Below are 25,556 nucleotides of genomic sequence, written 5' to 3' on the forward strand. Positions count from 1 at the left end.
TATATATACATATACACGAGGGCTGTCCATAAAGTATAGGTCCTTTTTATTTTTTTCAAAAACTATATGGATTTCATTCATATGTTTTTACGTCAGACATGCTTGAACCCTCGTGCGCATGCGTGAGTTTTTCCACGCCTGTTGGTGACGTCATTCGCCTGTGAGCACTCCTTGTGGGAGGAGTCGTCCAGCCCCTCATCAGAATTCCTTTGTCTGAGAAGATGCTGAGAGACTGGCACTTTATTTGATCAAACTTTTTTCTAAACCTGTGAGACACATCGAAGTGGACACGGTTCGACAAATTAAGATGGTTTTCGGTGAAAATTTTAACGGCTGATGAGAGATTTTGAGGTGATACTGTCGCTTTAAGGACTTCCCACGGAGTGAGACGTCGTGCAGCGGTCCCAGGCGCCGTCGTCAGTCTGTTTCAAGCTGAAAACCTCCACATTTCAGGCTCTATTGATCCAGGACGTTGTGAGAGAACAGAGAAGTTTCAGAAGAAGTCAGTTTCAGCATTTTATCCGGATATTCCACTGTTAAAGGAGATTTTTTTAATGAAAGACGTGCGGGCGGATTGCAGCGTCGGCTCGCAGCCGCCGCGACGCTCCGCCACAGGAAAAACACCTCCGTTGGAAGCCTTAAGGACAAGTTGGAACATGTCCAGCTGTTAAACAATTTCTCATATACTCACTCCACTGAAAGCCATCAAAAGCCGCCTGGATTTTACAAATGGTTATCAACACCGAGGTGTTTTTCCTGTGCCGCCGCACCGCGTCCAGGACAGGACTCTAGTCTGTCACAGGGCCACAAATAGACAAACAAACACACACACACATATATATATATATTAGGGCTGGGCAACGTTAACGCACTAACGTTGCGTTAATTATTGAGGTCATTATCGCTGACAATTTTGTTCCTCCCCTTAACGCTGCGTTTTTTTTTTGTTTTTTGTTTTTTTTAGACTTTTATGACTGTTGCTCGTTGCCTTTTATTTTGAAAGCGTCAGTCGGGGGCGAGCTTATGCTGCTGCTTCCTGCTGATAGCTGAGTTCACACAGAAAACGACACGAGGATCGAGAAAAGTACAGGCTATGCAATGCACAACAAAAAAAAATGCAGAAAGACGCCGAACTTTTGAATGGACATTTTCGGTACAAAGTTCTACAGGATCAGGCCGGGATCCAGGCCGGTTCGGTAAAAAAAAAATCTTGAATAATCTCGTATAGCCGAACGTGTCCCCGCGGTGAACACAGCTTTTCGGTGGTTTTCATGTCAACCTATAGTCCGTAAATTATATGGATTTTTCCGAGTTTCAGAGTCATACGGACGTACAAATAAAGTCGGATATTAAGGGTTTGGTCTGTAATAAACCATTGCTGCAGCGCGGCTCCACTTTGAAACCATGAACAATTGAAGCAATGCTTCGATCCAGTAGCTCGTTGGTTCTTTGATTCACTGCTCTTCAGAAATGGCAAGCCGCTTCTTAACCCCTCGCAAAGCCATTAAAATATCGTCAGTCACTTTTGTGTTGATTAAAGTCACTAACTGGGACTCTTGTCTTGTTGCTGTCAAGAAACGAGAATCGTCCTCCGTTCCGTTCACACAGCTCGAAGCGCTGCACGGCTGAGACAGTGTCTGGTCGGAATTAATAACTTCAAAATGAATCGCCACTTTAAATAAAATGACACCTCTTTCCAAATGTAATACAGACAAGAAACTACAATCGACTAAAACGTTTTGTTTTTTTTCTCCCAAAATGAAACGTGCTGTATTTTCTTTTCAAATTACATCCTGAAGTGAAGCACAGCAGCTGTAAACTCAGCTCAGATATATGGAAACATATTCATGCCAATGTCTGAAAGGAAATGCTTTTGACAAAAACTACAGATTTTGTTTATTCCTATTTATGTCCAGAGATCAAGGATTCACCAAGTAGAGTTCATTACGTACAAAGTTTAAGGATCCAGTGACCAAATTCATATTTATTTACTTTAAGACTCAATAAAATGTTCAATTTCAATTCAGTTTAATCGGCTTATAAAGTGCCAAATCACAACAAAATCTAAATATACTAAAACAAATACATCACAATTGTACACATATCAAATTGTGGTATGTGTACAATTGTGACGTATTTGTTTTAGTACATTTAGTCGTGGACATGAATATTGTTATTTTGATATGAAACAGGATAACAAATCATCTGCCAGTGGTTTTGTATTTGATTTCATTAGTGTGTTTCAGTTGAAATTTACATTTTCAAGTTTATGCAATGTTCATTTACATTTTCAAATAAAACTGTGCTTTTAAGTGGCTTTTGAATTCATTTTTGGGTTTCACATATACCATGCGATTAATCATGATTAATCACAGAAAGTCATTGAGTTAATGCGATAAGATTTTTTATGTTTGCCCACCCCTATTATATATATATATATATATATATATATATATATATATATATATATATATCAGCCATAGAGCGCGAGGCGGGGTACACCCAGGACAGGACGCCAGTCTGTCGCAGGGCCACAAACAAACAAACAGACACACCCACACACGGACAATTTAAAGATTACAATCCACCTAACCTGCATGTCTTTGGATGTGGGAGGAAACCGGAGCACCCGGAGGAAACCCATGTAAACATGGGGAGAACATGCAAACTGGACGAGGCGTAGGTGAGTCCAATATAACTTTTCTTCATCCAATATTTCTCTGTGTTGGATTTATATATATATATATATATATATATATATATAAATAAAACGTCAGTAGCGTGCTTGTCTACCTTCTTAGTGTTTCTGGCATCCTTGGAGTTCAATATTTCCACCAGTTCCTCCTCTGTGAACTCAGCAAAGCTCACTGGCAGACGATTTTCTGCTGTTGTTGACATGTTTGTTGCCATTTTTTCAAGCAGCGTCTGTAAGCAAGTTCCTGACCTCCGCTACATCATTAGTGATGTCATCTCATTAATAACTGTATGCCGCGCTCTGATTGGCTAGCTGTTGGCAGTAAGCTCTAACACTATTGGTCAGTGGGAGCCGATCCAATATAACTTTTGGTCCTAGCCTTTTTGGATCCCTTTGGATCCAACATAACTTTCTGGCGCCAAGTATGCCAAAATACAGGTAAATGATGGACAGAAAGGCTAATCTGTGATTGGCTATTGCAATCTGAGTGGAGAACACACACACACACACACACACACACACACACATATACATACATATATACACACACATACTCAAAAATATAAACGCAACACTTTTGGTTTTGCTCCCATTTTGTATGAGATGAACTCAAAGATCTAAAACTTTTTCCACATACACAATATCACCATTTCCCTCAAATATTGTTCACAAACCAGTCTAAATCTGTGATAGTGAGCACTTCTCCTTTGCTGAGATAATCCATCCCACCTCACAGGTGTGCCATACCAAGATGCTGATTAGACACCATGATTAGTGCACAGGTGTGCCTTAGACTGTCCACAATAAAAGGCCACTCTGAAAGGTGCAGTTTTGTTTTACTGGGGGGGATACCAGTCAGTATCTGGTGTGACCACCATTTGCCTCATGCAGTGCAACACATCTCCTTCGCATAGAGTTGATCAGGTTGTCAAATGTGGCCTGTGGAATGTTGGTCCACCGCTCTTCAATGGCTGTGCGAAGTTGCTGGATATTGGCAGGAACTGGTACACGCTGTCATATACGCCGGTCCAGAGCATCCCAAACATGCTCAATGGGTGACATGTCCGGTGAGTATGCCGGCCATGCAAGAACTGGGACATTTTCAGCTTCCAAGAATTGTGTACAGATCCTTGCAACATGGGGCCATGCATTATCCTACTGCAACATGAGGTGATGTTCTTCGATGTATGGCACAACAATGGGCCTCAGGATCTCATCACAGTATCTCTGTGCATTCAAAATGCCATCAATAAAATGCACCTGTGTTCGTCGTCCATAACAGACGCCTGCCCATACCATAACCCCACCGCCACCATGGGCCACTCGATCCACAACATTGACATCAGAAAACCGCTCACCCACACGACGCCACACACGCTGTCTGCCATCTGCCCTGGACAGTGTAAACCGGGATTCATCCGTGAAGAGAACACCTCTCCAACGTGCCAAACGCCAGCGAATGTGAGCATTTGCCCACTCAAGTCGGTTACGACGACGAACTGGAGTCAGGTCGAGACCCCGATGAGGACGACGAGCATGCAGATGAGCTTCCCTGAGATGGTTTCTGACAGTTTGTGCAGAAATTCTTTGGTTATGCAAACAGATTGTTTCAGCAGCTGTCCGAGTGGCTGGTCTCAGACGATCTTGGAGGTGAACATGCTGGATGTGGAGGTCCTGGGCTGGTGTGGTTACACGTGGTCTGCAGTTGTGAGGCTGGTTGGATGTACTGCCAAATTCTCTGAAACACCTTTGGAGACGGCTTATGGTAGAGAAATGAACATTCAATACACAAGCAACAGCTCTGGTTGACATTCCAGCTGTCAGCATGCCAACTGCACGCTCCCTCAAATCTTGTGACATCTGTGGCATTGTGCTGTGTGATAAAACTGCACCTTTCAGAGTGGCCTTTTATTGTGGGCAGTCTAAGGCACACCTGTGCACTAATCATGGTGTCTAATCAGCATCGTGATATGGCACACCTGTGAGGTGGGATGGATGGATGGATGGATGGATGGATAGATGGATAGATAGATAGATAGATAGATACTTTATTGATCCCAGAGGGAAATTCAAGGCATCCAGCAGCTTACACATTAGACAAGATACACACATTGGACCAGACACACAAAATAGGGTTAAGTAAATAAAAGTAAAATAGACTAATCATTAAAAGCTACTAACTAAAAATAAAAATAAAATTTGTGTGCAAGTACAGCATCCAGTCTCAGAGAATATGACAGAGGAGTAAATGTAGTAGTGCAGTAGTGAGGAGGTAGCACAGATGTAAACAGTACACAATGTGAACAGTGTAGGTTGTGCAAAGAAGTAAGCAGTGTAAACAGTGTTGGTAGTGAAAAAGAAAGCAATAAAAGGTCAAACAGATGTGTCACAGGATTATTTCTTACTGAGATGGGAAGAGTTGAACAGTCTGATGGCATGACGGACAAAAGACTTCCTGAATCTGTCTGTGTGGCAGGACTGGGACAGCAGTCTGCCGCTGAATGAGCTCCTCTGCCTGATGATGGCGCTGTGCAGAGGGTGCTCAACATTGTCCATGATGGCCAGCAGTTTACTGAGGGTCCTTCTCTCTGCCACTGATGTTAGTGCCTCCAGCTCTGTTTCCAGCACTAAACCAGCTTTCCTCACCAGCCTGTCCAGTCGCCCAGTGTCCCTTCTCTTCATGCTGCTCCCCCAGCAGACCACCACAGAGAAGAGGACACTGGCTACCACAGACTGGTAGAACATTTGCAGGAGTTTATGGCAGATCCTGAAGGACCCTAACCTCCTCAGGAAGCACAGTCTGCTCTGTCCCTTCCTGTAGAGGGTGTCAGTATTGGCTGACCAATCCAACCTATCATCCATAAGTGTCGCCAGGTATTTGTAAGTCTGGACCACCTCCACATCGACCACCTCAATGGAGACTGGCTGCAGAGTGGACCCGGACCTTCTGAAGTCCACTACCATCTCCTTTGTTTTGGCAATGTTAAGCTGCAGGTGGTTTGATTTGCACCACTCCACAAAGTCCTGTATCAGGTCCCTGTACTCTCTTTCCTGTCCCTCTCGCACACATCCCACAACAGCAGTGTCGTCCGAAAACTTCTGCATGTGGCACGACTCCGAGTTGTAATTGAAGTCTGATGTGTACAGAGTGAACAGAACTGGAGAGAGCACGGTTCCTTGTGGTGCTCCAGTGCTGCTGATCACTGTGTCCGAGGTGCAGTTACTGAGTCTGACGTATTGTGGTCTTCCAGTTAGATAATCAGTGATCCAGGTGACCAGATGAGTGTCCACCTCCACCTCCATGTCTCTCTGTAGCAGGGGCTGGATGGTGTTGAAGGCACTGGAGAAGTCAAAAAACATGACCCTCACAGCGATGTTACCCCTGTCCAGGTGAGAGTGGGCCCTGTGAAGGAGGTAGAGGATGGCATCCTTCACTCCCACCTTCTCCCTGTATGCAAACTGCAGTGGGTCCTCAGCATGTCTGACCTGAGGTCTGAGGACGCTCAGCAGCAGTCGCTCCATGGTCTTCATCACATGGGATGTCAAAGCGACTGGCCTGTAGTCATTCAGCTCCTTCGGGTGTGCCTTCTTAGGAACTGGAATGACACAGGATGTCTTCCACGTGACTGGGGCCTTTCCGAGACACAGGCTCAGGTTGAAAACATGCTGGAGGGGCTCCCCCAGTTGGTTGGCGCAGGCCTTAAGCATTCTGGGACACACTTTATCCGGGCCTGCTGCCTTCCTGGGGTGGAGTCTCCTTAGCTCTCTCCTGACCTGGTCTGCCATGAAAGAGGGAGGACGGTGAGAGTGGGTGCTTGTTCCGGCTGACTGTGACGATGATGATGATGATGATGGTGGTGAGGATGGTGAGGGTGAACTCCTCCGCACGTCTGTCTCAATGTGCCGAAAAAGTGCTGATGTCCACGTCTTTTCACAATTCCTGTGCTAGTCAGACGACATACCGGCTCAAGACAGCGTCCAGTTTAGAAATGAACGGCACATTCCACTGTTACAGGAGTTTTTGTCATGGAAAGAGAAGCGGAGTTCCGCGCATTGCGGTGGAGCCGCATGGCACAAAGCAACGCCGTGATGTAGCCTCACAGGACATGTTGGGGCATGTCCAGCTCATGCTCAATTTCTCGGATAATCACACGACGCTCTCAGCAGTTGTGGGCGGTCTTTAAACCGTCTGGATCACTCCTTAATCTGTGTAATCCCCATAAAATCGTCCCTGAACGCCATATTAATTTTCCGAACGGTGTCCACCTGGAGGTCGCTCACAGTTTCTGGAAAAAAATTGATGCAGCAAAGCTCCAAATCATTCAGACATTTATTCGCAATAAAAAAACGACAAGAGGGGTGGACCACTGCTCACACAAAGCCTGCTCACAGGCGAATGACGCAACCGACAGGCGTGAAAAAATTCACGCATGCGCACGAAGGTTCAAGCTTGGCTGATGCAGTCACACATGATTCAAATCCATATGATTTTTGCAAAAAATAAAAAGGTCCAATACTTTTTGGACAGACCTCGTACACACACGCACGCATGTGTGTGTGTGTGTGTATATAATATTCTATTTCTACCTCATTTCTTATGTCTTGCACTGTTACAATTATTATTATTATTATTGCTTATCCTTGCACACGCTGTTTGATGAACATTTTCCTCTACTTGCACCCACCTTGTGTGTTCTTTTTAGGGCTGGGCAACATTAACGCGCTAACGTTGCGTTAATTATTGAGGTCATTATCGCCGACAATTTTGTTCCTCCCCTTAACGCTGCGTTTTTGTTTTTGGTTTTTTTGGGGGGGGGTTTTTAGCCTTTTATGACTGTTGCTCGTTGCCTTTTATTTTGAAAGCGTCAGTCGGGGGCAAGCTTATGCTGCTGCTTCCTGCCGATAGCTGAGTTCACACAGAAAACGACACGAGGATCAAGAAAAGTATAGGCTATGCAATGCACAACAAAACAAAATGCAGAAAGACGCCGAACTTTTGAATGGACATTTTCGGTACAAAGTTCTACAAGATCAGGCAAATTTGACCGATGCAGCTGCATCGGTCAAATTTTTTTTTTTTACGCATCGTTCGTCATCGGTAAAAAAAAAAACTTGAATAATCTCAAATAGCTGAACGTGTCTCCGCGGTGAACACAGCTTTTCGGTGGTTTTCATGTCAACCTATAGTCCGTAAATTATACAGATTTTTCCGAGTTTCAGAGTCATACGGACGTACAAATAAAGTCGGATATTAAGGGTTTGGTCTGTAATAAACCATTGCTGCAGCACGGCTCCACTGTGAAACCATGAACCATTGAAGCAATTCTTCGATCCAGTAGCTCATTGGTTCTTTGATTCACTGCTCTTCAGAAATGGCAAGCCGCTTCTTAACCCCTCGCAAAGCCATTAAAATATCGTCAGTCACTTTTGTGTGGATTAAAGTCACTAACTGGGACTCTTGTCTTGTTGCTGTCAAGAAACGAGAATCGTCCTCCGTTCCGTTCACACAGCTCGAAACGCTGCGCGGCTGAGACAGAGTCCGGTCGGAATTAATAACTTCAAAATGAATCGCCGCTTTAAATAAAATGACACCTCTTTCCAAATGTAATACAGACAAGAAACTACAATCGACAAACTTTTTTTTTTCTCCCAAAATGAAACGTGCTGTATTTTCTTTTCAAATTACATCCTGAAGTGAAGCACAGCAGCTGTAAACTCAGCTCAGATATATGGAAACACATTCATGCCAATGTCTGAAAGGAAATGCTTTTGACAAAAACTACAGATTTTGTTTATTCCTATTTATGTCCAGAGATCAAGGATTCACCAAGTAGAGTTCATCATGTACAAAGTTTAAGGATCCAGTGACCAAATTCATATTTATTTACTTTAAGACTCAATAAAATGTTCAATTTCAATTCAGTTTAATTGGCTTATAAAGTGCCAAATCACAACAAAATCTAAATATACTAAAACAAATACATCACAATTGTACACATATCAAATTGTGGGTGTACAATTGTGACGTATTTGTTTTAGTACATTTAGTCATGGACATGAATATTGTTATTTTGATATGAAACAGGATAAATGACCTGCCAGTGGTTTTGTATTTGATTTCATTAGTGTGTTTCAGTTGAAATTTACATTTTCAAATTTATGCAATGTTCATTTACATTTTCAAATAAAACTGTGCTTTTAAGTGGCTTCTGAATTCATTTTTGGGTTTCACATATACCATGCGATTAATCATGATTAATCACAGAAAGTCACTGAGTTAATGCGATTAAGATTTTTTATGTTTGCCCACCCCTAGTTCGTTTTTTAAGAGCTGATGTGAATTTCATGTGAATTTCTCCTCTGTGAGATCAATAAAGTTTATCTTATCTTATATAAAGTTTATTACTGGAACCAATGTAACTTCTTGCAAGTTTTTTTCTATTTCTTTTCCATATGGGATATTAGTATCCAAATTAATTGTTTTTTGTCCATATTTTTTCACAGCAACTCTGACCTAGCAGGGTTCTCCCCGCGTGTTACCGAGACCAGAGGCCACCTGTAATGGACACCTGCCCTACTGAACAGAATCAATGTCAGTAATGATTTTGCAGAGTATGAAGAGGAAACACTCTTGAGACAGGCATCACCCATAGCACCAAAGCTGCAAAACTGATGGGATATTTTTCAATTTAATGTAACAATGGTGGAAAGCGCGAGACCATCCCGATCTATGATGTAAGAATTAATTTCCCTCCACAACCACTCGTGAAGAGTGCTACACATACCTCTAAATGCCAAGCACATGCCTTCTGTATGAGAGGGGCATTAGTGATGAGACTTTCACTTTCACAAGGTTTCACTTCACTATGCAAAGTCTTTGGCAAGATATCACAGACACACAAATCTATACACTGAAACAAGCAAGTCCTACACCTGCTCTGCACTTAGTGATACAGGTAACAAAAAATAAAATTAAAAACTGGGGGAACATTATGCTTCAGATGATTTCCTTTACAGTTCGAAGCCTTTGTGAAGAAGGCAGGAAGTGGCTGTGTTCCAGGTATGTTCAGATACTTCACAAGAATGTGATGCTTCACATTTCTGTCAATTTAAGATTTTTTTGTTGTTGTTATTTTAACTGAGGAGGATTCTTGTGAAAATCACACCAATAGCCCTGTATGAAAATATATATACAAAAATCTACAAGGGAATTCATACATTTTCTCATTTTTACCCGAAGCCAAAATATGGCCATGGGGCATCGCAAAGACTTTATGTCTGTCTGTCCGTCCATCTGTCTGCGCTCAGCATAAGGTCTGAGTCCCAAGAATGTTCCCTATGAATTTGAAGACCTTGGCAGTAATAGGACTGGACTTATACTGATGGACAGACAGGTGCAAAGTCTTTGCAATTCCTGATGGCCATATTTTGGGTAAAAATGAGATGTTTCCACCAAATCAGCAAGTGCATTAACCACACACCATCTTATTGTATGACTACTTACAGCCGTTCACTGCTGAAGTACTGCATTACTACAAACATTTTAGCACATACCAATTGTTTGTTGACAATATTACCTTTGAAAGCATAAAAGTACGTTAGTTCTTTTTTTTTTTAAATTCATGCCAACAAGCCATGAGTGCAAACAAGGACTAACATGGACTTTCATTGTGCAGATGTCAAGACAACCTGTATCATGACACACCACATGAACCACAGGGGGGGGAGTTGTCTTGTGGATGGCATCAGATCTGATCCTCTTTTTGGGCTAGCAATGTAAGATGGGTGCAAAAGGTGCAGCTTGGATCATAACACTATGCTGTCTCTAACAAGACTTATCAGAATTAAACGGCCTAGATACTGAGGATAAATGCTGTGAAATAGTGAAATTGCTACATTGTATTCATTTCAGCAATGAGGAACTTCCCAAATCTTAATCATCAGTTAACATCCCAGCAGTCATGAGTGTATATGATCTTGCTTAATTATAATGCTTTAATTGCCACCATACCCAGAGAACATAAATTTAATATACGTATTAGTGTTCTGATTTGGTTTGAATGAATTAAAACCCATCAGCCCCATGGTCAGACACAAGGTTGGGTAGGATTACTTTGAAAGAATACATGTGGATTACATGTATGTATGTACATACATTTGGATTACATTTCAAAGTAAATCTACCCAACCCTGGTCAGACAACAGAAAATCAGAAACAGATTTGGAAGCAAACCTCTTTCAGGTGATCCCAGTACACGGTTCCTTACACGGTTCAAATGACAGCTTTCACACCAGATTAAGCAAGTTGAACCAAACGATCAAAACACACTTGAAGTAAGATGATCTAGATTAAAACAACCGGGTGTTCAAAACATTTTTTATTTTAGATCTTCTGCTTATTTTTGCATAATTAAGTTTGAATAAGTTTTCCATATGAGCACACGTTAAACATGAAACTTGACAAGAAAACACATGACAAAACACTGACAGATCCAGTGATAAAGCAAAATTAAAGTCTTACTGTTTGGCCTCCTCAAGGTGACAGAGGTACTCGTAGGCAATGTTCTGCCTTCTCCTCTCATCCATTTCTTCTGCTGATAGCCTCTCATCATCCTGAATGGCTGAAAAACAAATGTTCATGATTATGTTCATGTCACAAATTTATAAATTTCTCTTATTCTAGACTACAATGCTGTATATGTAGTTTTTTTAAACATACATCCAAGTGCATGCACACAAGTCCACAAGTAACTGCATAGAAACTATTGCCTATACAGCTCGTAAATTTTAGGTTCCGATAGACCCAGGTGTGAGTCAATGAAACTCCTAGTTTGGGCCTCGCTGGCACATTTTAATACATACAATGGCTATAAAATAAAAGGCACAAAAGGCTCATCAAGTCTCTGTGCTAATCACAGAGTCCTGGTGGCCACTAAGGCCACTCTTGCTTATTGTTAAAAGTGCATTAATTAGTGTTTTGTTTTGTTAAACAAATCTCAGTAAATAGTAGAAATGAAGAAAATAAAAATTAAATGCATTCTTGGGTGCACAAGACATTTAAGACTCCACAGATAAACCTCCCAGAAGGTCAAGGTTTGAAGCTTTGTCTGGGTTTGTCTGGCAGTGGGTTTGGGAGGGTGTTTGTGGTGAATTAGGATGTTCTATCGTGCTATGGGCTTATCCGAACCTTGGCTGAATTTTCAAGATTAGGGTTGCATGATATATTGTTTGAACATCGCCACCAGGATGTGTTCATGTGCAATATTTAAATCACCGGGACTCACGATGTAGCATAATTAAATTAAGCATGTACGTTTACATTGCCAAATGGTAAGGGTAAAAATCTGCTTTCGGTTTTCATGACTAACCAACAAAAGATGTTGAAGACATTTAATTTACTCAAATCCTGGTAATGGAAGTGTGTGACGTGCACCTTCTCCCTCACTGCACTGCATGCACTGCATGCAAGCAGGAAAAAGCAGGCGGCTCCCTTGCAACTTGTCTGGTTTACAATGGCCAAAAACTGTTTTTTTGAAAACGGGTCCCATAGTGGATAAATTTGAAAATTCAGATTCACATCTCTGAGCCCTTGCCTCTAACCTCAGCTGCTCATAATTAATGACATGTTGTTGTTGTCTTTGTAGATCATTAATGGGAATTATTTTCATCACAGAAAGCTGAAGAGATGACTGATGGCTGTGGTGATCACTGATCGTGAATAAATGGAGTGCTGTGACACTTATAAAATAATTGCAGAAAGGACTTTCAGCTTTGTTGTTGGGACAAAACGGCAGCGTTCTTTAGCTCAGGCTGAGAAACACACCCAGAGCACCATATTATAACATGGGCGGACTTAAAAATGCTGTTTATTCACAAGCAGTTTCCACGATAAGGAATTGAAGTACGAGGTCTGTTAGAAAAGTATTGGACCTTATTTTTTTTTTTCAAAAACCTGACCTTTTGAATCAAGCCTGCTTGCATGAGCCAACCTTGAACCTTCGTGCACATGCGTGAATTTTTTTTTTATGCCTGTCGATTGCATCATTTGCTGGCAAGCAGCATTTGTGTGAGGTGCTGTCTCTGGTGGCTCTTGGCGGATTTTCATTGCAAGGAAAATGACGGAACGACTGGAGCAGCGCCGCATCAAATTTTGCCAGAAACTGAGCGACAGCTAGGTGGAAACCATTCGGAAGATTCAGATGGCTTTCAGTGGCTTTTCAGTCGTGTAACTATCTGAGAAATTGCGGAAGAGGTGGGCATCATTTTTCGGAGTCCAGCATGTCCTGTGAGGCTTCAACACGAAGGCGCCTTTGCTCCATCAGCAGCGGCACGAATTTTGCTGCAACTCTTCATGGCCAAATCTTCACAATGGAATTTACTGAAAAAGTGCTGATGCCCACCTCTTCTGCAATTTTTTGGATAGTCTCACAACGGTCCCGCACCACAGCGTTCACTCTGGAAATGATCTGGTCATTTCAGCATGTTGATGGCCGACCGGAGCGTGGCTCGCTCTCCACCGTTGCGCGGCCGTCTTTAAACCGGCTGTACTGCTCCTTAATCTGTGTGATGCCCAGAGCATTGTCACCGAAAGCTGTCTGAATCTTCCAAATGGTTTCCACCTGGCTGTCGCCCAGTTTCTGGCAAAATTTGATGCGGCGCTGCTCCGCTCGTTCCGTCATTTTCCTTGCAATGAAAATCCGCCATGAGCACAATACACCACCTCACACAAATGCTGCTTGCCAGCAAATGACGCAATCGACAGGCGTGAAAAAATTCACGCATGCGCACGAAGGTTCAAGGTTGGCTCATGCAAGCACACGTGATTCAAATCCATCAGATTTTTGGAAAAAAAAAAGGTCCGATACTTTTCTAACAGACCTCGTATTTCCAAACGGCGTCTTCCAGAACAAGAGTGTCTTCTGTGGATAACAGTTTTATACAGGCTGTGTTGATAAATTCGACTGAAAGGATGAAACAGATCAATTAAAATACTTTATTTACTTAGATTGCCGCTTTGAAACATTCTAGCCTTCTGCTGCCACATCGATTAGCTCCTTACATTGGTTATGCGCATGCTCCAGTCTTCTTTGTTTGTTGTGGAAGCGTTACAACACCACATACAGGCCTGGCATATGTGCTACAGCATTTTCAGTGGATTCGTGTGGAATGAGATATTTCTGGAAACATATATTGCAATGGGCAATAAAATAAAACAAAATAAAATATTGCAAAGTCACGTTTTCCCAGTATCATGCAGCACTATTTAAGATGTTCAAACTTGCAAACTTTGATATAATTTGGTTATCCCTTGCATTTCTGTGTAGCCTGCAAGATTGCTGTACATGCCATAACATTCCCAGGAGGTTGCCTGGAAGCACAGCAGTGCTCTAGTCTCTATGGTTATGCTACAGTTGGTTTTGGCCAAACAGCATGGTACAAGCTTGACGTCTTACATCATCTCGCAGTGCCTTAGACCAGCATGTCACATCATTAATCCAGATTTTAGATCACATTTGTGGGCAACCTTGATTGTCACATTCCAAGTTGTCATGGTTATGGACAATGACCTTGTGCAAAGCATATTTGCAAATGTGAGAACATGGCTTTATTTATTCAGCAATAACCTGTGAACCATTTGAAAACCTCAGTAATCAGGTGTTGTAAAGCATGAAGGCTTTAAGTGAGTTTGGAAATTACGACATGTGCTTCAAACAACAGTAAATCAGTTCCAGAATACATCTAGATTTTGATACTGCAAGTTAATATCATGAAATACCAAGACCAGAACTAAAAACAAGAGTATGGTTAATTTTGATTATTTGCAGTCTGAGTGTTCTTTTTGAGCTGTATAACATGCTCCAATGAACGAGACAAACGTGACCTTCATGAGAAACCCCAATGGACAAGAGACGACTACTAGGAGGAGTTGACCTTTGCCTGCAGTTTAATGAAATGTCCTCCTTCAGACACTCCTTACACTGTTGTAATCCAATAAAATCTCTCTTTCCAGTTGAGTGAATAGGCAATCTGTGAACCAGTCGCCCAAAATGACTCAGAACAGAATTCTCTTCCTCTGGAACAGGGACTGAAATCTGAGCCTGAGTAGATGATAGCAGCTGAGTTTTGTGAACAGCACACTTTATAGTTTGCTTCCTACACAAAAAAAAAAATTAAAGTCAAGATATGTTAAAATCTGTATGTGAATGTGAGACAGGCTGCTCCAGCAGCAGACATGTTTATGGAATATTTCACTACCAAAACAAAGTAGCTTTTTCATTTGATTTGCTGCATCAATGTTCACCAACTTTGCTTTTGTTATGTTATGTTTGAGTTATTGCCAATTCAAGCTGGATGGAAGGGACTACTAACTACTACTAAGTACTAACCTCCTACCCATATTTTTGCTATACAGCCCCTATGCTGTTACCAGTGCAGGAAATTATCCCAATGTCTTCCACACAGTGAAAGAGATTTTTAAATAAAAAATAAAAAGGGAGAAAGGAGACACAACAGGTCATATATCTGTATTGGCAATATCTTTATGTTAAAGTGAAAAATAATGGAAAACTCATCAGAATATCATCAAGCAGGGCTCCAGACTGAGAATTTTGCGACCATTTTTTGAGATAGAATACTTTTTACAGCCACTTGCGCATGAGCAACCTGTAAATGTGCAGGCTTTTTGTCTTTCCTGTGTCTTCCAGCGGATGCATGTGTGTTTACGCGCACGCAAGCAAGAGAGGGAGCTTACGGCTTCATCGTGCTGCCTACTGCTCTGTGTGAACACTGAACATTTGAGTCTGCCAGTCAGAAAAAAAAAAAAAAAAAATTGTAGTTGGCATCAGTCCGAAATTTCTGCCGAAAATTACCCACTGAAGAATGAACACTGTCAGTGTGTACTGTACGTGCAACCTAGTGTGCTGCTCTGCAGACTGAGCACGGAAGATGTTGGGGGGGGGGTTCGACTGTCACACTTTTTACTCTTGTAATTATTAATGAGGTTTTAGTTAAGAATAAAAAAAGGTGATTTTAAAAATGTAACTTTTTTAGTGTTTTATAAAGTAAAAACATAAGATGAGCTTTAAAATAAATACCACCTCTATATTACTCAGCCTTGTGGTTTGAACACGTGATTGATTACTTGTTTGACTCATTCTCTCAAACGAGAAGTAAAATGAGGGAATTGACAGTGTTGGGGGGTGGTGAAATATAGCTTTTACTAAAGTCATTGTTTTTACAACAATCACAATTCCGAAATATAACATTATATGAAACTGCAATTTAGACCATGGGCCGTGTAATTAACATTCCTTTGGATTTTTGAGACTGACCTACATCTGAAGTGGGTGTGAAAATGTTGGCAAAGCAAATGGTACCCCAAACAACATACTTTTTTTTTCACAAACATGAATTTTGAGCATTAGTGAGAACCACTGGCCCAAAATCTCAATATGCATCAAGAATACATTATTTTCAAAAAAAGAAAAAACTAACAGAAAGCATGCAATTGACTATTAAAAAAATACTTTCATCAGTATTTATGATTAACTAAGCAAAAAAAAAAAAAGAAGGTGATCAGATTACACCAGCGGTGCTATCCTCATCAGAATCTTCTTCACTGTCATCATTATCTAAAGTATTGCATCCATTGATGTTATGACAATCCTTTCTAGCTCATGTGCATGTAACATTGGTTTGCAGACAAGTACAAATATCTGCATCTCCATATTCAGTCATTTCATTTTTTGTTTACAATTACCAATGCAGTACACAAGTTCGATTACACTGTCATGCAATTGCATAAAATCGTGATTACCATGTTTTTATCAATGACAAACTAAGTTAGAAAACTCATAAATTATGTTAAATCCAAAATCTCAAAAGTCATCGCAATTCTGTACAAAGTACAATACTTCCTCCCCCAGCATTCGTTGGCTATGTTATATCATTCTTTGCTTGTTCCATATATGACTTACTGCATTGAGGTATGGGAGAAATACATACAAAACAAATATAAATCCAATATTTCTGTTACAAAAGAAAGCTGTAAGAGTTATAAGTAAAAAACCATATCAGGAGCCACCAAATCGATTGTTTGCACATTTAGAAATTTTGGGACTTTGTTGATTATTTTATGAACTCTTGTCTCAACATGTCCAGGAATTGTTGAAAATGAGGGAGTCATGTTATCATCTGAGAGGAATTTCAGTATTTGACTGCTTAAAGTATCGCAATACTGTGAAAAGTCATTGTGTATCTGTTAAATGGGTTAAAATCTGGAATGACTGCCCTGATAGTATTACATTATCTGATACTTTGGCCCCCTGAAAAGATCTTATAAAAATAACAAAATTGCTTATTACAGTACGATAAATTAGGCAAACTGTTTTTGTTTCTGTTCTTCTGTTTAATCTGTGCCTCATACTGCTAATTGTTCTGCTATGTTCAGATGTTTGCTGTATTGATTAATCTATAAACCTTTTTGCTCATCATCTTTTCTTTTTTGTAGTTGCTGATATGAGTGCATATATTTGTATGTATGGCAACTAGTGATAGGGGTGGGCGTTTACAAGCCTTTGCTTCAGCCCACACTCTTTTGGCTGCACACAACTGGGAAATTGTTTTTTGAAATAGTTTGAGGTTATTTTGCTTTTGTTTTTCTTTGTATGGTCTTGTGAGAGATTTTATGTGTGTGCCAAACAAAAATTCAAATAAAAAAAAATTCTAATCAATTAGCGATGAGATAAAGAATTTGAATTATGCAATTGCTGAGCAGTAAAAAAAAGAAAAAAAAAGAAAAAATGGCCAGAGGTTCCCTGTGCAGCTAAGTATCTAAAGTCGTAATTACCATGAATTTGAATGGCCATGAGATATGCTATTTCAATCATGTAGCTACTGGAAAATAAGTACAAGTAAATAAATAAGTAAAGGCCAGAGGTTCTCCTACATGTTTGGCAGTAAAGCATAAAAACATTACTATAGTATTACTATGAATTAGAATTATCAGATCATTAGAAATGATAAGGCCGTGCGTGTGATCATGTGTTTCATGATGTCGATCAATGCATCAAGTATTGGTCTGTTCTAATTTCTTTGAACATCAAAGGGGTGATGCATAACCAACAACAGAATTTACACAGACAAAACAGCATAATAACCGTTATTGTTTTGTTATCACCATGACCAACGCATTATAGTAAAACTCCACAATCTTCAAAAGCAGCCACCCAAGTAGAAAAAGGCAGTGAAACACAGTCAGAGAGTCACAGCGTTTGATTCATCATACATAAAATTTAAGCTCCCATGCAATAAAATATTAAGCTGACCTACCTATAGAAGCTGGAGCTTCTGCTTTAGTATTCGTTGTTTCAGTGTTTCCCATAATGCCCCTATAAGCTGCCTGTGTATCCCAGAATGCACTGCGGTGGCAGGAGAGTCCCGCTGTTTCACAGAGCATGTAAACAATGGCAAAGCGAGGATGTGGATGGCGTTAATTTAGTGAGTTCACGGGTGATTATGATGATTATACATTCTCCCAAGTTGAGAGGGTTATCTAGAGGAGGTGTAGCACCTGTGATGGACTTCTGGTGTGCCCCAATGTTGTCTTACAGTCCATACTTCATGAGATGTGTTTACACTGAGTGCTGAGCTCCTGACACCGGAACTCTGCTGAAACCGACCTCTCGCGTGAGTCATGGACCGCCAGATGGTGCAAGATTCACAACTGCGAAACAGTGAATTGATGCTCTTTGTAGTTCTGAGTCTGTAAAGCGTGCGTAGCATGTCTTGTGTAATCCACCATCAGTGAGTATTGTAGTCATTATTACTGAAATCTGCCGACATGGCTTGGTGTTGAGCGACGCAACTCCTTGCAATTTCTGCTTGTGCACCTTCCAAAGTCTTCCATTTTTGAAGATAATCTAGATATTGTTTTTCACGTGTAAATGTAATATTTGACTGTATTTATTGTGATTGCAACAAAAATGATGTTAATGTTAGAGGTGCCGGGAAAAAAAAAAAAAAAAAAAAATCAATTCACTTCCGAATCGTGATTCTTTTTTATTAAGATTCTGAATCGATCCAGAATGTCCAAGAATCGATTTTTTTTTTTTTTAACATTTTCTTGTTTACTCGCTGCGTGTACTGTTTGACAGGCAACGGCCTTCGTACTACAGCGTCCCCGCGAGGGGAGGGTCCGGTGTGCTTCAAACATTCGTGAGCTGCAGCTTAGCATGGCGAATGAAGAGCTAATTTAGCCAGCACCGTCTTTGCTGAAGGAAAATATATGGGCACATTTTGGATTTTATTATTTGCTGCGTAAGAAGGAGCTTGACATGACTTATGCAGTGTGCAAAATCTGCAAAATGAAAGTACTTCAGAAACACTTCAAATCCGCAAGCCAACATGCTACGCCATCACCCGGAGCTAAAAGAGGGGAGCAGCGGTCTTTGCCAACTACTGACCAGCGCACACTCCATCACTTCGCTAAACTGCCAGCCAACTCTGAACAAGCAAAGCAGGTAAGTAAATTTACATCTTTGGAATCACTTGATTAACCTTGTAAAGCTGCATTTTCTTAAACATAAACATTTTTTTAAGTAATATGACTATTTCTCAGCGCTCTTTGAATTGAAAATCGATTCTGAATCAAATCGTCACCCCAAGAATCGGAATCGAATTGAATCGTGAGGAGTTGTAAGATTCACATCCCTAGTTAATGTAGTGAAACTCAAGTAACCGCTCATTTGACACCAAGTCAGTGCAGCAGTGGTTTCCACAACCCTACCTCATAACCAGTCCATGCAAGCATTGAACAGTGTGGGAGCCAAAACACATCCCTGATTAATTCCAGTTTGCACCGGAAGAACTGAATGTGTATTCTCCTGTTCTGTCCAGCACTCAGACTCTGTGCGTATAGGCAAGCTATGTCATCCAGTAACATTTTGGCATTCCCATGAATTTTCACGATGTCCCAAAATCAAGAAATGTATAAGAAAGAAAAGGCAGGCAGAAAATCATATTTGGGCAATGCTAAAAGCAGAGAATATATGGTATATCCCACAGCGCTGGTGATAGGATTAGTACAGCCACTTTAAAAACAAACATACATTTACTCAGCTCAAAACTCACACACTGTTTGAGAATGTGTGATGCTGTGTTTTCATCCCATATGGATGCGGCAACATGCAATTACAGCGCATGCAACTCAACCTAACCTACCTTGATAAATAGTTTAAACTCTTTATTATTAAAATAGTTATCAAATTAACTAATCCACTGGAGAGAAAACATGGGCTGCATTTGTTTTTTTTCTCCCAATACTGTTGAACTGGTGTCTTTTTTAAAGCTTGCCAATCACTAACGTATCGTCTGTGTCCTCATCAGCCAGCTGCACTAACATCCGTGCAAGCTAGTCTCAGCGGCAGCTTAACGGAGCACAATAACCATATGAAGAGAAGGAAACCACACAGACAGACAATCTGAGGTGTGCAGCCACTTGGATAAAATCAACTATGCCTTCATAATCACCATCCACTATGTATAGGCCTAAATATTCAGAGGTGAAGGAACCCCAGTACAGCAGTTACACAGTGCCACTACTGAATGACTCACAGTTCCTGGTTAGAATCAGTCTCTACTCTTGAACCAGACATTGTATTTAACCCTCAGCACAGCTTTGCTGTCTTTGTGGACCCAAGTTATGAGTTCTGATTATGAATCACACTGGGTGAAAGCCAACCTTTTTGAAACCAAGGAACAACTACAAATTACATCCACCAGCAGAGGCATCAGTCTTCACATGGGTGAAGAATAGTGACAAAGTTTTAAGTGTTTATCATTTAAATTTTTAAGCACACTTTTGGAATTTGCACATCATTGTGGTGGTTTTAGGCTATAAATAAGCTACAGTACTCACAGACTGTTGTTGGTTTTTTAAATAACTTTAAACTACCGTGTGCTTAGATTTTTTCTGTGCCCCGTAGTTACCAAGTTTGACGTATTTTTCCTTGCCAGAGGTATGCACTGAGTGCATACCTAATTTATAGCCTAAATTAACTACATTGATGTGTTGATTCCAGTGGTGTGCTTAATTTTGTTTTAACGCCATGTAGTTCCGTGTACAACCCCAATTCTAGTGAAGTTGGGACATTGTGTAAAATGTAAATAAAAACAGAATAAAATAATTTGCAAATCCTCTTCAACCTATATTCAATTGAATACACCACAAAGACAAGATATTTAATGTTCAAACTGATAAACTTTATTGTTTTTGTGCATATATTTTCTCATTTTGAAACGGATGCCTGCAACACATTTCAAAAAAGCTGGGACAGTGGTATGTTTACTACTGTGTTACATCACCTTTCCTTCTAATGCCGCGTTCACACCGGGTGCGACGCGAGCGACAGCAGCGACAGGTTGCCATGTAATCCCTATGGAACGACACGTTTTGGCGCCAAGTCATGCAGAGCGACGCGATGGACGCGAATGAAGCGACGCAAGTGAAGCGATTTTGAGCGATTGGCGCGTTTGTGGCACAATACTGCGTCGCATCACGTCGCGTTGCCCTCCTCCCCAAGTTGAAAAATCTGAACTTTTTCGTCTTGTCGCGCCGCAATGGCCAATCAGGGACTGAATATGGAGTGACATAGAGATGTCTGGAGTTTGACTGAAGATGTGAACATGTCCTGTATCTGGTAGCAGCCTGTGAGCAGGACTTTTGTCTCTTTTGTCCTTTATTTCACAATCATGACAGAGTTTTTGGAGCGAGTAGCAGCCCCGCAGCAGGGGGAGCGGAGTTTCTTCCTCCTCCTTTTATTTTACGTGCGTGCGCGAGCGAATCGTCCATGGAGATTTTAGCTACTTATTAACTACACAGATGTATAATAAAACAAATGGTGACTGGTTTCTAAACACAATTATGACAGTGTTTGAAGCGAGCAACAGCCCCGCAGGAGGGGGAGCGTAAACGGGACAGGAGGTCCTCAAACTGAGTCCTGCAGAGGCAGAAGGACCGCTGAAAGCGGCCGTCATCCAGATGCAGCTCCTGCAGCAAATAATGATACTCGCTCCGTGTGATCAAGGTCCGTCATGTTAACTTGACTGACACCTGGAGCTGGCGAGCGGAATGGAAGCTCCTCCTATTTGATGATGCACCGGGCCGAATTTTTGCAGCAAAGCGACACACCGGGCGATGGTGGCGCGTCCGTCGCCACGCGACCCCCACGAATTTTTGGCATCTGGTCGTGCCCGGTGTGAATGCAGCATAACAACACTTAATAAGCGTTGGGTAACTGAGGACACTAATTGTTGAAGCTTTGTAGGTGGAATTCTTTCCCATTCTTGCTTGATGTACAACTTCAGCTGCTCAACAGTCCGGGGTCTCTGTTGTCGTAATTTGCGCTTCATATTGCACCACACATTTTCAATGGGCGACAGGTCTGGACTGCAGGCAGGCCAGTCTAGTACCTGTACTCTTTTACTATGAAGCCACGCTGTTGTAACACGTGCAGAATGTGGCTTGACATTGTATCGCTGAAATAAGCAGGGACATCCCTGAAAAAGACGTTGCTTAGATGGCAGCATGTGTTGCTCCAAAACCTGGATGCACCTTTCAGCACTGATTGTGCCATCACAGATGTGCAAGTTGCCCATGCCATGGGCACTAACACACCCCCATACCATCGCAGATGCTGGCTTTTGAATTTTGCGCTGGTAACAATCTGGATGGGCTTTTTCCTCTTTTGTCCGGAGAACACAACGTCCATGATTTCCAAAAGCAATTTGAAATGTGGACTGATCAGATCACAGCACACTTTTCCACTTTGCATCTGTCCATTTCAAATGAGCTCAGGCCCAGAGAAGGCGGTGGCGTTTCTGGATGTTGTTGATGTATGACCTTCGCTTTGCATGGTAGAGTTTTAACTTGCACTTGTAGATGTAGCGACGAACTGTGTTAACTGACTCATTTTCTGATGTATTCCTGAGCCCACGCGGTAAGATCATTGACACAATGATGTTGGTTTTTAATGCAGTGCTGCCTGAGGGATCGAAGGTCACGGGCATTCAATGTTGGTTTTCGGCCTTGCCGCTTACATGTAGAAAGTTCTCCAGATTCTCTGAATCGTCTGATTATATTATGGACTGTAGATGATGGAATCCCTAAATTCCTTGCAATTGAACGCTGAGAAACATCGTTCTTAAACTGTTGGACTATTTTTTTCACGCAGTTGTTCACAAAGTGGTGATCCTTGTCCCATCTTTGCTTGTGAACAGCTAAGCCTTTTGGGGATGCTCCTTTTATACCCAATCATGACACTCACCCATTTCCAATTAACCTGTTCACCTGTGGAATGTTCCAAACAGGTGTTCTTTGAGCATTCATCAACTTTCCCAGTCTTTTGTTGCCCCTGTCCCAGCTTTTTTGAAATGTGTTGCAGGCATCCATTTCAAAATGAGCAAATATTTGCACAAAAAAAAAAAATTACCAGTTTGAACACTAAATATCTAGTCATTAAAAATCTATCTTGCACCCATACAGCTGGTGACGTAGAGGTCAGTGACACTGAAACTGAGTGATGCAAGTCTTGTTCTGGAATTCTCCATTCATGTTAAGGGTTAGTGAACTCACAATTATAGTATAATTGGCCTAATCATCACAAACAACTAGCTATAGCAATGTTTATTATTCCTGATTGCAATTTCACATACAGATAGATTTATCTATGTGTTCGTCCATCTGTCCATTCGTGCCTGAGGGATATCAGTGGCCAAGCTTGCAGCCTTGATGAGTGCATTACATTTTTTTAGGTTTGTTTATTTTTGAAAAATTAAGTTTTAAGGCTCTGCCAAGAAGAAATTCTCCAAGAGGTTGCCCATTTACACTCAGTCGCATGCATGACGCCAATGCCACATGGTTCCCTTTCTTAGATAAACATTTGAACAAACTTATCCGAAATTGAAATCAGGAAAAATAGACATTGCTATAGCTAGGTGTTTGTGATGATTAGGCCAATTATATTATGATTGTGAGTTCACTAACCCTTAACATGAAAGGAGAACTCCAGAACATGACTTATGTGACTCAGTTTCAGTGTCACTGGCACCAAATGTATGGGTGCAAACAATATATTTGGGTATAAGTAAAATTTAATTTAACCTCTCGGCCCTCACTGAAAGATGTCAGGACGCATGTGCATCCAGTTTTTCTTCAAAGTTTAAGTCCACACACCCTGGAAGAGCATGTTCATACAAAAGGAGGCCAGGGCCAGAAGTAATCAGTGGGGTGCGAGCTGCTGCACATGGGTCAGACTGCTCCACAACAAACCATCACTTACAACATATTACGAATCACAAATTTTACTTTTTTTTTAATGAAATTTACCAGCAAAGATGTTGACAGACAAACAGATAGACAGATAAAGACTAAATTCAACTTTGAGTTAAAATTAGTATTATACATATATATTTTTGCCATAATATTTGACAATTTTCCCCATTGTAAATTAAATTGTCCCTGTGTGTTTCCATAAACTGTCTCATTGGCTTCTTTTCCCTTTACAATCAGCATTTGTAACTGCAGGCCATAATATCAAAATAAAATGAGAAATGCTTAAAATATATTTGTTCATATGCAATGAGTCTAGAAAATATCAAATCTACACTTGCTGAAAAGCTGACAAAAAAATACTGAATGTGTTTTTCATGATACGCTTATGTGAAATGCACCTGTGCACCTAATCTTACACAGAAGAACATGAGACCAAAAAAATAAAATTGAAACCAACAGCCAGTTATGGCCCACCCCAAATCCAGATCATCCAAAATAATAAAACCATACATGAGTTCACCATTTTCAGATAATGCATGGCCCAACACCACATTCAGCAAGAAATCAATACGTTCCATTTCTCACCCAAAGTAGGCTCAAATAAGATCCAGTCCGCTAATTAACAATAAGTTAAGTGGGACAGGATGCATTCTGGATTTTTGCAATTGGCCCAATGAGAACACCACTGGGGGCCCACACTTTAATTTTCTGAAAACCACACTATCAGATTTGCTAATACACTGTAAAGCTAATACACTGTAAAACATGACTATGTAGACCAGAGGTCTCAAACTCCTTCCAGAAAGGGCCAAGAGGATGCAGGCATTCTTTGCAACCACCCACTCCACCAGGTGATTTCACTGATTAACATCACTTTGAGCAGGTGGAATCAGTTGATCAGTGAAATCACCTGGTGGAGTGGGTGGTTGCAAAGAATGCCTGCATCCTCTTGGCCCTTTCTGGAAGGAGTTTGAGACCTCTGATGTAAACTGACACCCACCTCCATCCCCAACATTTAGACAATCAGTCTGCGTTAGCTGTGGAGTCAGATGTTTCTGTTCACTGCCAGCCTGTGTTAAATTCAGTTTGGGTGGGCTCAGGCCTGTGATGGTCATGCAACAGGGACACATGTGATTAGCCACATTAAAAGTCAGACAATGAAGAAAGACTTGATCAAGAACTGTGAAACCTGAAGAACAACAAGAAAAATAACAAGAACAAGAAGATAGGACACACAGGCACCCCTGAGGTTTGGCTGCAGGTACATAAGTGACTGGTTGCGGTGGTTTGTGTCATCATATTCCAGTCCCATCTTTTATGTAAATAACATTGGTAATATTAATTTAATTAAAACTACATGACTATCACGTAGCATTTCCACATTCAGCGGTGGACAAACATGACTATACGAGGTCTGTTACAAAAGTATCAGACCTTTTTATTTTTTTCAAAAACCATATGGATTTGAATCACGTGTGATTGCATCAGCCAAGCTTGAACCTTCATGCGCATGCGTGAGTTTTTTCACGC

The 25,556-nt window shown here is 41.1% G+C and overlaps 1 protein-coding gene across 1 annotated transcript in view; it reads right to left on the reverse strand.

Annotated features, from left to right (window-relative positions):
- iqgap2 (IQ motif containing GTPase activating protein 2) overlaps window positions 1-25,556 on the reverse strand; it is a 116,639-nt gene that overhangs the window by 85,174 nt on the left and 5,909 nt on the right. The window contains exon 2 of the mRNA XM_034170111.1: window positions 11,217-11,316. Within this exon, the coding sequence (XP_034026002.1) occupies window positions 11,217-11,316 (100 nt within the window). The remainder of the gene's footprint in view (window positions 1-11,216; window positions 11,317-25,556) is intronic.

This window comes from Thalassophryne amazonica, chromosome 5 (genome assembly GCF_902500255.1).
Source record: "Thalassophryne amazonica chromosome 5, fThaAma1.1, whole genome shotgun sequence".
NCBI lineage: Eukaryota > Metazoa > Chordata > Actinopteri > Batrachoidiformes > Batrachoididae > Thalassophryne > Thalassophryne amazonica.